Here is a 13,050-nt window from a genome sequence, read left to right as displayed (position 1 = left end):
TTCTCCATACCATGGTCCATATGCCAAGGTCCATGGCATGGCTTTGAGGGGCTCTGTAAATGTGCTGACAGTGTGAGCCACATCTATAGTATGTATTTTTTTGTGTTATTGTTGTTTTGTTTTGTTTTCCTGGGGAAAAGGACCACAGCTTCCAGCAGGCTCTCTGCAGAGCCTGAGACTCAGAGACACTTAAGACTTCCTGACTCAAGAGAATCTCCTTGTCCCATTGAAAAGATACTGGGGTGACCCTGCCTCCTAGCATACTAGGGACACCAACCTGATGGCGGAGGTGAGCATGGACCATTCTGCAGACTTGTGTTCACAAGAGGCCCAGAAGCCCCCAGGTAGAGTTCGTTCCCCTCCCAGGGCCCATGTGGCTGTTCCGAAGCTCCAAGTTAGAATCATGCAGTCAAGAAAGGATGTTTCCTCTATTCTCAACTCTACTTCTTGCCCCAAACAAAACCAAACACCACCAAGAAAGGAAGGTGTTTCTAAACTGCCTAGCTGAGTGGCCAGAGTCCCCAGGCAGCCTCTGTAGGAAATGCATTGAGATTGGTGCCCAGCAGTGCCCAGAGCATGGGGACTAGAGTCAGGAGACAGGACAGGAGGGCCTTTTAGCCTCCGATTTCTCATCTGTCACATGGGAGTAAGAATTCAGATACTGTCTGCCTCCTACCTTGTGATACAGATAACTTGAGGGCAGGGATTGTCATCCATTGCTTAGAATAATAATGGCTGCCACTTACTGAGTACCTGCTGTATGCTCAGGTTTTTAGTAGGTGCTATGAGGTAGCCATTGGTTCCATCTTCCACAGGAAGAAACTGAGGCTCTACACACCTCTTTGCACAAAGCTGTAGGACTGGGGGGTGCTGGGGAAAAGCCTCACACCCACACCATTGGGGTTTATGCAGGGAATTCTCCCTAATGGCAAGTGGAAAGTAACTGGGGGGATGCAGACCCAAACTCTACCCTCTGGTGCTCAAGCTGGGTTGGTTTCTCTTCCTTCTGTCCAACAGCTGATGACCTGGGTCTGGTCCCCTTCAGCCAAGCCCCCAGAAGCTGAAACCCTCTTTCTCCTGAGATGCTAGGTCTGCTCATTTTGGCAGTTACAAAAGAGCCCCTCTCCCATCCCTAGGGCAAGGCACACACAGGCATCTTTCAACTTTCCCTAATGGCCCATCTGCCTGCCTGCCCTGTCTTCCAGCAGCTCCATGGCCCATGGCTGCCCCAGAGACCTAGGGAGCCCCACCAACAGAGTTTGGATTTGGGACAATTGGACACAACCCAGGCCAGTGACATGGGTTGTGGAGTTGGATTTGAATGCACGGTGGCAATGTTGTGGTCCCATGTCTAAGCCCAGTGAGGGGGTTCCTGGGGCCTGGGGAAGGGAGGTCAGGGGCTGGGCGGTGGGATCCCAAATCCAAGCACTGTGTTCAAATCTTCCACACTTACCTTCAACAGGTGAGGTTTTGAGGCGCCGGCAGATGGCTTCAGTGTCCCCGTAAGTCTCTTTGATCTTGACCACAGCCTCGGTGCCCCGTAGCTCCATGAGGGAGCGGAGCTCCTCCATTGTGCACCCGAACTCGCCCCCATGGCTCGACTCATTTCTTTGGTTTTTGGAGTAAAAATCGCTGTTGGTCATGTCACCCATGTTTGCTCCAGTCCCTGTTTGGGGTGGGCCCAAGGGTCAGCACTGGACAAAAGGTTGCTGGGCGATGGATCCGCGTGGCTGTCCTTAGCACAACCTCACTGGATGACTGTGGCTCCTGGTGGCCGACTCTGGGTCCCAGGGGGCGGGGGCGGCCGAGGTGGGCTGGTGACAGCGGTGGTGAGCTCCAAAGGGTGTCCCTGGGCACGGGGCAATGTCCAGGGGCCAGAGGGGCTCAGGGCTGTAGACCCAGGAGTCTCCATTCAGTGGGGTCCATGCTGTTCCCTGGAGCTGGCATCTACATGGTCAGGGGCGGTGGCTCCTGTGGGGACAAGCACAGAGTTGTGACAAGGGTCAGGCATAGAAGCTTCATGGGACAGGTGCTCAGGAAGATCCAGGTTGTGTGTGCTTACACAAACACACACACATACACACACACAGACAACCCCAACTAACACCCCCTACATATATACATTGGTGTTTCCTACATGGGTGTTTCCTACAATACCCCATAACACACCAGCTCACATTGTGAATCTAAACATACTGGAGCCCACCTGGACACTCTACAATATGCCACCCCCGAGGGACAGACTGATGTACCCTCAAAACATACTCTATTTGTCCACTGTGCTATTTAACACAATGACTTCATGACACGCACCCTGGTACACACACCCTCTGACATAGACAACTTGGGGTGTTCTGCAACACCTGACCTGCCTACTTTCAGGGCCCACCTCACTGCCATACATACACACTAATACATGAATCCACCTCACACATGTGGACACCCCCCTTCCTGCCATAAACACTACCCACGTAAGTGCACTTCTAGGAATACATCTTCACATTCCCACCCCCTCTCCTCAAAAATACCTGTGCTCACAGTCTTGTTTACACGCACACTGTGCTCTCACAGTCTGGAGCACAGCCCCACCCCCTAAGTAACGCCCCCCCAGGCTCCCCAGCATATATGCTTCCTCCATTCATGCCACCTACATCTGCCGATAGACTGTGGTTCCCACTCTAGTTTCAGAGGCAAGGGAATGGGAAAAATCCGCCCACCCTCACCCATAGTCCCCAACCACATTAATCAAGGCCCTTGGACTGGCTAGAGGAATCAGCTCATGCATATTCACCAGGACATCACTGAGCAGCCCCCCACTCCCCACACTTGGCCCCAGCATGAGCTGGGATCCACGGAGCCCTCACCTGTGGGTCCCCACAGTTCAGCACCACAGATAGCGGCTAGGACATCCCTCAGGGAGCCCAGGAGGAGGAAGAGGAGGAGGAGAGAGCACCGGCTTTTCCCTGCCGGCCAGCCCGGCCACCCTTGCAGAAGTGTGGCATCTGTGGGGCTGCCAGGAGAGAATCCAATCCGCCCCGACACCCAACACCGATGGCCAAGGTCCCCGGCAAGCGTTGGGTGACAAAGGGCCTCTGCTAAGCTTGGCTGGGCCTGGCATGGGAACTGGCCCCACCCAGTAGGCACAGACAGCTGGCTATCTTAGGTCTGGGACAGTAAGGGGGAAGGTATGGGGGAAGGAAGATAGGACTGAGCCCCCAACCTAGCCCCAACTCCTTCCCCTTGTCCCCTTCCCCATCTCCTTGCTTCACCAACCTTTCCTTTTGCAAAAAAGTGCTGGAGGCATTTTAGAGTCAATTTCATTTTTCTAGTAAGGAACCAGAAGCTCAGAGAGGGAAAGGAACTTGTTCAGAGCCACACAGAGCTAGCTAGAGTGGAGGAGTCCAGAGGTGGGCTGATCTCTGGACTCCCAGCCTGGTGCTTTTTCCCCTTCCTCTAGAGGGCGCTCCCTCCTTACACTCCGAAGAGCAGAGGTTGGGTGACAGGTGCCTGATGGCAGTAAACAAGACAGGCTCTTGAGTCAGAGAAAATGGGTTCAAAAGGACTGGGTTCAATCCAAGTCCTCCCAAATCCTGGCTCTGGGACCCTGGGCAAGCTCCTCCCTTCATTTTCCCAAGGCTTTGTTTCCTCATCTGTAAAATAATAATCATTGTCCCCTGTCCCTTTGCTACCTCTCAATTTATTGGGAAATAATTATAAACCATGTTCAAATTCACTGTGCTTCCACCTGGGTTATGGGGCTTCCCAGCCATGGGTCAGGGGGTTCTGGAGCCACAGGGGAAACCTGTCATGACTTCCACGATGGCACCTTTACTCAAGGATGCAGGAGGCTTATTCTTACACTGGGAGCAATGACTATCTTAGAGAGTGGTCCTGATGCTGCAAGCAGAAACACAAGACAACAGAGACAGAGTGTGTTTGGGGGCCCCACCCCCAGTCCTGTAGCACCATGCATGGTCCTTGGCCATCTTAGCATGTACCACCCCCAGAGTTTTGACCCAAACAGTGCATCCCTAGGAGAAGCAAGTGAGGAGGGGACCAAGGATGCCTATGTAGAGATGTCACAGAGGTTAATTGCAGGGGCTCTAGAAACTAGTCTCTGGATTCAAATTCTAGCCCCTCCACCTCCCAGTAGAACAGGAAGCATGCAATTTTAGTTTCATCTTATAAAAAAAGGGAGGGAGAATAATAATATCTACTTCATAGGTATTATGAGACTTAAATGAGTTATTTGATGTAAAATATTTAGAACCAAATCAAGCACATTAGAAGCACTCAATAATTATTGTGATTATTACCAATCCATATAAGCACTTTATGAGGTAGGTAGTCTGGTTATTCCCCTAGAGCAACACGAGGAAGCCGAGGCCAAGAGAGGTGAGATAAATCCCAAGTTCACATAGCTAGTGAGTGCCAGACCTAGGATTTGAACTCAGGCAGTCTGCATCTAGAGCCACACCCATAACCAGGACACTTTGCTGCCTCCACTTGTGAATCGCTCTCATGGGGTTCTTAGGATGGGTAAATGAAGTGCCATATGTGAACAGAAGTGCTTTGCAAACCACAAGGGATTTTCTAAACCCAAGGTGCTGTTTGATCTGTCCCCATGCTACCTGTGGTGTGTCTCACAGTCACTGATAATTACATCTCTGGCAGCATGAGCTGTGAGAATTGTTAGGAGTAATTATATTTATGATAACAATAGTAGGCATGAGTTAATGGGCTACTGGTGATTTTAACTATTATGTTAAGACAAACAATGATCTTCAGCAATCCATCCATCCATCCATCCAATCATCCATTCAATAATTGTGTTTCGGACGCCTACTCTGGGCCCAGCACTTGATGATCCAGATATAGTTCCTACCCTCCAAAAGCTGATGGTGTGGAGGAGGGACAATTAAATGAGTGACTTCTATAGCATGAAGAGTTTGCCATAATGGGGAGTGATAGCTATTACAGCTGTCCAGAGCAGGAAGATCTGATCTTGCCCAGGGTATCAGGAAAGATCTTTCTTCTCAGCGCGAGTAGGGAATATTTCTTTCCCATGTAGATTAAGCAGGACTTAAGCCAAAAGATGAACAGAAAAGAAACTCAAATATGCAACTGTCTGTTACGAAAAGGTTGAGACGGGCATAGGAAAAGGTGCAGGAAGGGACCTGTGTGTAAGAAGGGAAGCAATTCTGGGACGACAAAATTAGTTAAAAATCAGAAGTCTGCCTCTGTAGCGATTGATCTTTAACTTCCTTTTTTGAAAAGAAACGAAAACAAAATCAAACTTCCTTCTTTGAGATTTCCCATCACAGCTACCTCTTCTGATGCAGCCCTTGCCCCACCCCCTCATCCCCTGCTTTGCCTTTCATGCAGACCACCCCTGTTCTAGTCATCTTGGTTGGTCCTAATGTGCAGAGTTCACATTGGTACTTGATTTGACTTGGTCAGATTTGCTTGATTTGAGAGTATGAATCCACTGGCACAGAAGAACCTATGGGATGCCACACAAATGATCTCCCGGCAAGCAGAACAGAAGACCTGCTAGCTTAAAACTCTTCTGTTTTAAGATGTGCTGAAAACTCCATAGTTGCCCAGTATCTGTCATAGAGTGCTCTCCACTACCTGTGACTTTCCCACCCTAACAATGGTCTGTCCTGTTCAGCACAGCGTGCTTTCCTTGGAAGCCTTCCGTGACCACCCAGGACTGTATAAATGCTCCCAACTCTGGATGCCTCTGGTATCATCCTACACTTCACACTCTATTGCTTGGACCTACTTCTCTGTCTCCCTTCCTTGGGAGCCAGAGGGCTCTGTGTGGGCAGTAGCCATGTCTATTTTGTACCTAGTATGGGGCCCGGCCCTCAGAAAGCGCGTGATAATTGCTTGGTGAATGAATGCCTCAGTCCTTGGGTCATCTGTCCCTGGAAGTTATGACTTTAGTTTCCCCATTTATCAAATGGAGTAGTTGATTCCTAACCCATTGATGTTATAGGTCTGCTGGGGTCTGGAAAGATAGCAGAATCAGTATTTATACGTTTTTTCTTTGAGATATCCACCCTCCCCCCACCCTCCACTCCTAGTTTCTCTTTGTGTACATGGGTGTGAGGTAAAGATGGAGCAGGCAGCTGTCTCCTTTGCCGAAGCCCACTGGACTCTGATATTCTTGCTGCCACACTGCCACACAAGCCACTCCTCTATGGCTAAGAGATTAAATGAGCTGTGTGACCTTGGAGAAGTCATCTAGCCTTTCTGGGCCTTGTCTGCAAGTGGAATTGACCTACCTGTCTTATAGGTTGCTGTGAGGCCTCATGGATACCTCTGTATGAGGTCTCTGGGTGAGGCTCTGGGCCTGGAAGGGACATTCTGCATCACTGACTTCTATGCCTCTGCCTGACATCCCTCCTACCCCAATATTAGCAAGTGTACCTCTCAACTCATGATCATGATGAGCTTCATTTGCAGCCAGCACTCAAGTTGACATGGTTACCTCTGCCCAATACAATGGGCACACAGGTGGTACATTGGTAGGGACTGAATGTGTCCCCTCAAATTCATAGGTAGAAGCCCTCATTCCCATGTGACGGTATTAAGAGGTGGGGCCTTTGGGAGGGGTTTAGGTCATAAGGGTGGAGCCCTCCTGAATGGGATTAGTGTTCTGAGGAGACAGGAGAGAAATCATCTTTCTTAAGCCACTTGAGGACACAGTGAGAAGACAGCCATCTGCAAGCCAGGAAGAGGGCTCTCATTAGGAACTGAATCTGCCAGTATCTCAGTCTTGGATTTCCCGGCCTCCAGACATGTGAGAAACAATTTTCTGTCGTTTAAGCCACTCAGTTCTATGGTATTCTGTTATAGCAGCCTGAGCTAACTGAGACATCAGCCTATGTGGAGCATATAGCCAGGGTCTAGAGAGGTTAAGCAACATATCAGGGGTCACACAGCCAACCGGGGTTGAAGCCCACTGAAAAGTCCCTCTTTGTTTTCTAAGCCCCAGCTGCATCACCTTGACCAAGGCCCTTTTCTTCCTGGGCCTCAGTTTCCCCATGTGGAAAGTGAAGGAATTGGATGTGTTCTCTGGGGTCTCTTTAGGCTGTGATGTGGCAAGGCCCTTCAGAATCCAGGAGAAGGTTCTGATAATATTAGATTTATGCATTTCATTTCATCTTATTAGCATTTAAATGACTGTATTGTTACATTTCAATGACTCAAGAATAAGTTAGGGACGCCTTAATAAAAAGTCTTTGCCAGGAGGGATGCTGGCAGAGGAAGGAGCAATGTTTTTTTGGAGTTAATTTAACAAAGAAGGAATTTGTCTTTTGAAGGAAGCATTAAAAAAAACCACCAAAACTCCAAACCAACAGCTTTTTCAATCCTAACTGAAGGATGGGAGCTGGGACAATTACAAATGAAATATGCGCTAAAAATAACTTTCGGATGCAGAACCCTTCTGTTTTAAGATGTGCTGAATTTAAATGCCACCTTAATATGTATTTTTAAAGTTCTCTTTCCTCTGAATTGTCAGTAGTACCAATGACAGATGCGAGGGACACAGGTCCCATCTGGAGATATTGGGTGATGCCTGGTGCTGCTATTTGATAGTTTTGTGGCTTAGGCAAGGCTCTTAACACCTCCCTGTGCCTCAATTTCCTCCTCCTGAACAGAGCCAACTGGACAGCCTACTTCATAGGGTTTTGGGAGGACTAATCAAGATAGAGCTTAGCCCAATTCCTGGCACAGAGGAAGAACTTGGTAAATGGTGACTGTTCTTACACTGCTAACTTAACTTAATTCCTGCCTCTGTCCTCTGCTCACCCCCACACTGCTGTCCTTAGTTCAGAACTCAGGCCAACTGTACCATAGTCACAATGCCACTGGCACCTGTCTGAAGGCTCGGGAGGGTCCTAGCTTGTGTGGCACAACATACAAGGAAATATCCCTTCTGTTCTGGTCCCAACTAACTAGTTTCCTTGGGGCAGAACATTTCCTTTTGTCTCCTGGATGTAAATTCTGGCCTTTCTTTTTCAGTAGGGCCTTCCTGTCCTGGTGATGGGAACCTTCCTCCTTGGTGCTGATCCAGGGAAATGGGTAAACTTCGCCAGGCAGCTGGGGGCAGAGCGACAGTTGCTTCTCCTTCAGCCTCACCTGGAAAATCATGGTCCTTCCCCGAGAAGGAATGTCCTTTAGGTGTGTGCATGTATATGAGAAAGAGAGAGCCTGGTGGATCTGGACTGACTATGGGAGTGTGGGTATGCATGTCAGTGTGGGTATGTATGCAGGGTCTGTTTGAGTGTGTTATGGTGGACATTCAGCACAGCCAGTATGTAGTCTGGGGCACACCTGAGTCAAAGGAGTGTGAAAATGCCAGCACTGGGTTGGGCCCACAAGAGACTTTATGTTCATGGGTGTGTTAGGGGGTCCCTGTGAAGTGTCAGCATGTATGTGCTTGGTGTAAGTAACCCTGAAAGACATGGCTTGCTCTACAGGTCTACTGGAGTCAGCATGAGTGTGTGTTTGTGAGTGTGAGTGAGGCAGAGATGTTTGCATCCATGTCTGTTAGTGTGCAAGCCCCACAGTATATGTGTGTGTGCACGCACTCATGGGTGTGCATCGAAGTTGACAATGACAATTTCGGTTTGGAATTCTAACAGTTGGGGAGAGAGAATGAAGAAAGAGGAAGGGAATTGAAAATGAATACCTCAGAAGCGAATTTAGCGCTATTTTTAGAAAACTCCTATCCTGTTCACCAGAAAAGGAAAATCTAAAAAAAAAAAAAAAAAAAAATCCCACAGAAACAACCACGCATCAGCCTTGAAGGCACAGATGGCAGAATCAGGGCCAGGGGGTGGGCTGTGAGAGATCTAGGGTTTCTGGCATAGCTTCTCACCCCCCTGTCTGGCCTGAGTGAGGGTCAGTTCAGCTCTTAGCTGCCCACCAGGGTCAACTCCCTGCACTATCCCCCACTCTCCAGAGGAGCTGTCAATGGTAGATGGTAGGAAAAACCCCATTTCTGGTCCTATAGGCTCCTCATGTACTCTCTCATCTACCCTCCCACCCATCCACCCTTCCATCCGTCCATCCATCAAGCCATTCATTCTTCAGCTGTCCATCCATCTGTCTACCTGTCTACTTCTCCAACCTTCCATCTTTCCATCCTTCTACCCACTGAATAAACCTGAAGAGGTGCATCTCAGGGCCTGTCCTGGGCACTAGGATTCTGAGGAGAGCAAGAGAGGTGCTCTGACCCTTCTTCCTGACATTTGAGATCTGCTCGCTCTGCCACAAAAAGCCCCAGTAACCTCGTGATCAGAATCTGCAGCCTGAGTCAAATGATCCTTACAACTTTGCTTTAGATTTTGGGATGATGTAACCCAAATGACTCTTGCCAGATCTTCTGGATCCCAATCTTGGCTTGACCATTACTATTAACAGTGATTGTGGGGCACCTGGGTGGCTTGGTCATTTAAGCATCTGCCTTCAGTTCGGGTCATGATCTTGGGGTCCTGGGTTTGAGCCCCATCGAGCTCGCATCTCAGCAGGAAGTCTGTTTCTCCCTCTATCTCTGTGCACACACTCTCTCAAATAAATAAAATCTTAAAAAAAAATAGTGATTACAAGCAAATCACTAGGGCTTTGCAGTTTCCCTGGGCTGTGCGGTGTCACTGTTCCTACCTCACAGGTAAGAAAACCGGGGCTCAGAGATGTTTTAGATGGCCAAAGCTATCTGGATAGCATCTGGCATAGTTTAAATTTGTTTGTTCAAGTCCAAAGCCTTTGTTTTTTTTTTCTCTGTGTCCCATTACCTTCCACCAAATTCACAGTATGGCCTTGGACCAGTGTTTTCTCTTCTGTGCCTCAGTTTCCTTTTCTATAAAGTAAGTGGGTAGGTTGGATAGATGCTCAGTCTCAGAAGACCATTTTAGCATCACCCAGTTGTAGGCCAAGTCCTGCTTGGGTGGAGAAAAAAGGAAAGAGAAATGCTCTGGAACCTGGGAATCACAAGCTGATCAGAATTCATCCGCTACCTTTGACATCTCCTGTCCACCCTGGACCTCTGCATGGCAGTGTCTGCCTTTTAAGATTTATAGCCTTTATGTGCTCCTTGTTTAGAATTCTTTCCTTTAAAAAAAAATCTTTTGAGAGTTTTCTGATGAAGCTAAAACAGTAAAGTCACTAGCAGATGGAGGCAAGAAAGCCTAGAAGAGGCAAAAAAGTGTTAGGTGAGATTTGGGCTGCAAGAGGGGACATGCAGTGAGAAGGTTGGGGATGGAGGCTCTGCCTGGGATCAGACAGATCAGCTGCATTCTCTGGTTTTAGCAAAATGCTTTGGCCACCTCCCCAGCCTCATCTCTCACCGTGTACAACTCTCCCTACAGTTACACTGAACTCCTTAAGGCCCTTTTTGCAGCCCTGACTGCCTACTCTCTAGGTCCTAACTAGCTATAGTGACAGTGTCCTCTCCTGTTTTTATCTGCCTCATTCCCTCTCACACCCTGCTCTGTTCCCATGCAGTATAAGCAGAGGCCTGAAGGAAGGACAAAAAAAAATCATGATTACAGCAACAGTTCGGTCATACCTACTACATGCCAAAACTTGGGTCATACCTACTACATGACAAGCTCTTATATGCACTTAATGTTTGGTATCTCATTTAGTCCTTCACAACAACCATATGACACAGGGGCTGCTGGCACTCCCATTTTATAGGGGAGAAAACAGAGAAAGAGACTACAGTTACTGGTGTAAGGTCGTTGGTTGGGGTGGCAGGGCCAGATCTCAAACATATACATGCAGACCCTCTTAAGCCTGCCCCCCTCACTAACACCCTTCTCTCCACCAGACCAGGCTCCTGCCCTTTTCTTTGGCTTCCTATAGTGAAGCACAAGGTTTTGCTTGTTCAGTGCTCTGGCTGTGGACTAATGGGGCCCAGGGAGCTGTCTCTGGGGATGAAGTATTGATGGTTGGACAAAGGTAGGTGCCTGGGAGGGATTGGGTGGGTGAGGTCAGGAAACTTGAGAACCCCAGGCCCCCCCTCTCCTGCAGGGAGGAGACCAGGGGTGACCAGGGGTGAGTGCTGTCTATGTGGTCATGGTGCTGACAGCACCTCCCCCACCCCCTAACCAGGGGCTGACAAAGAGGCAGGCACAGAGGAACTGTCTCCACTGGGAGCTGTCCCCGAGGCAATGGTGCTGACTGAGTATTTGGGGTGGGCTTTTAGGACCATGTGCCAAGGAGCTGTCCATACATTATGGTTCTGACACAGAGCAAAGGGTTATATGTGTCCTTAGGAGCTCTCCAGGACTCTAGTGCTGACCAATGGAGTGCAGGATTGGGGAGCCCGAGGTTCTGGGTGTGGGTGGAGGAGGGAGGGCACAGGGCTTTTTCCATGAGTTCTGTGAGCAAGCATGAGGAGGTAACCCCAGTGATTGGTGCTGATGTATAAAGCCAGGTTCTTTGGCAATGGGGTGTCCTGAGACAGGTCTGAGACAATAAAATGATACTGTGCAAAGGGCCACTCGGGGGCCATTTATGTGCACATGCAGAAGACCCACCTTGGCTCATCAGTGCCATCTGTCACTGATGGCAGAAATCTCAGCATTAGTGATTCATTTGTTTGCATTGTGCATGGTCTTCTAGTTCTGGTTCCTTCTGTGACCATATTTAAGGGGTGGCATCTCAGTCTGACTCTGTTAAATTTCTCCCTTCTGCAGAGTACGGTATTCATCCACAGACCTTCCAGGGGATGAGTCTAAGTTGGGAGATTATGGAATAGTCTCATGAGTCCTTTGGGGTCTAGATCAGAGAATAAGAAAACTAAAACTAGCAAGAAAGTCATTCTGTGTGGCCTGAGAATGCAGAGACCAGGAGACAGCACTAATAGTGAGGGGTAAAAAAAAATCAGAAAGAAGGACTTCTGAATTCAAAGGAGGAGGGGAATCAGAATGATGCAGTCACCGGCAGGGAGTGGTATATGTGTGTGTGTGGGGGGGGTGTTTTTAAGATTCTGTGTCTTAGTACCATGGCCAGTCTTCTAGGCTGAAGCAGAACTGCTCCAGTTTGGTGACTGCACACTCACTGGCTTCCTTGTCTTAGCCCAGGTTATCTCCCTTGGAGTCTCCCTGGTAGAGAGCTAGAAATTGTCAGGCCACTGATTTGGCCTCAGAACTGAAGGGAGTGAATCAAAAGGTCAGGAAGCCAGAGGAGTGGTTGAAAGAAGGAGCTGCCTCCCCTGTGGCCAAGGTTTCCCCTCCTTCCTCTTTTGATAAAGGCTTCTCTGGGTGGATCTTGGGGTACCCCAGAAGAGGGCTGCTCCATGTGTGGTTCCCTCAGGGCCACCTGTGTTGGTATCACTCTGGGGCACAGATCCCTAGGTCTAAGCCTGCAAAGATGAGTTAGCCTGGTGGTGGAATCACACTGCCCTAGCACTTTGGGGTTCTCATGCCAGCCTCTCTTTCAGTTCTCTTCCTTTTATAATCAATACTCCTTCAGTTCTGGGTTCTAGAACCCTACCCTGTTCTTGTCACCCAGGCTCTGGCTCAAAATAACCCCTGGTTCCTGTCTCTGTGCTTCCAAATGCCATTTCCTTCTAGGTGGTTTCTGGGGACAACTCCAACCAGTCAGTTCCAGTGCCCTTTTCAGTCTTCAAACTCTTGCCATGTTTATGGCCCTCACCCCTTCTTCCCAAACTCCTACGGTTTCTGTGACCAATTCTTCCTAGGGGTCTGCATGACTTCTCTATTTTGGGCCAACTATAGACTGTAACCTTTTCCTATGGTCCTGCTCTGACCTTCTTTAATGAACCACTCTCCCTGGGCAATGCCACCCACCTGGTATCAACTTTCATCCTAACATAAGTAGTTCCCAAACCTACATTTCTACCCTTCCCTTTCTCTCAAGCTCTAGCACAAACCTTCTCTGACTGCCAAATGTATCCTCTGAAGGTCCTTCAGGTCTTCTCCTAATGTTCTCATCCTTCTGTGAACCCTGAGTCACTTGTGACATATAAGCACCTTCCTAGGTCTCAGAATTGACTATCAGGGT

The 13,050-nt window shown here is 48.8% G+C and overlaps 1 protein-coding gene across 8 annotated transcripts in view; it reads right to left on the bottom strand.

Annotated features, from left to right (window-relative positions):
- The window catches only part of ATP2B2 (ATPase plasma membrane Ca2+ transporting 2), a 284,665-nt gene that overhangs the window by 112,844 nt on the left and 158,771 nt on the right, over positions 1-13,050 (bottom strand). For all 8 annotated transcript variants that reach the window (XM_044253000.1, XM_044252999.1, XM_044253001.1 and 5 more), the window contains one exon: positions 1,454-1,971. In XM_044253000.1, the coding sequence (XP_044108935.1) occupies positions 1,454-1,652 (199 nt within the window). In that variant the 5' untranslated portion in view covers positions 1,653-1,971. The remainder of the gene's footprint in view (positions 1-1,453; positions 1,972-13,050) is intronic.

This window comes from Neovison vison, chromosome 6, assembly GCF_020171115.1.
Source record: "Neovison vison isolate M4711 chromosome 6, ASM_NN_V1, whole genome shotgun sequence".
Taxonomy (NCBI): Eukaryota; Metazoa; Chordata; class Mammalia; order Carnivora; family Mustelidae; genus Neogale; species Neogale vison.
The sequence above is the reverse complement of the archived record's forward strand: the minus strand, read 5'-3'. Positions and strand labels throughout refer to the sequence as shown.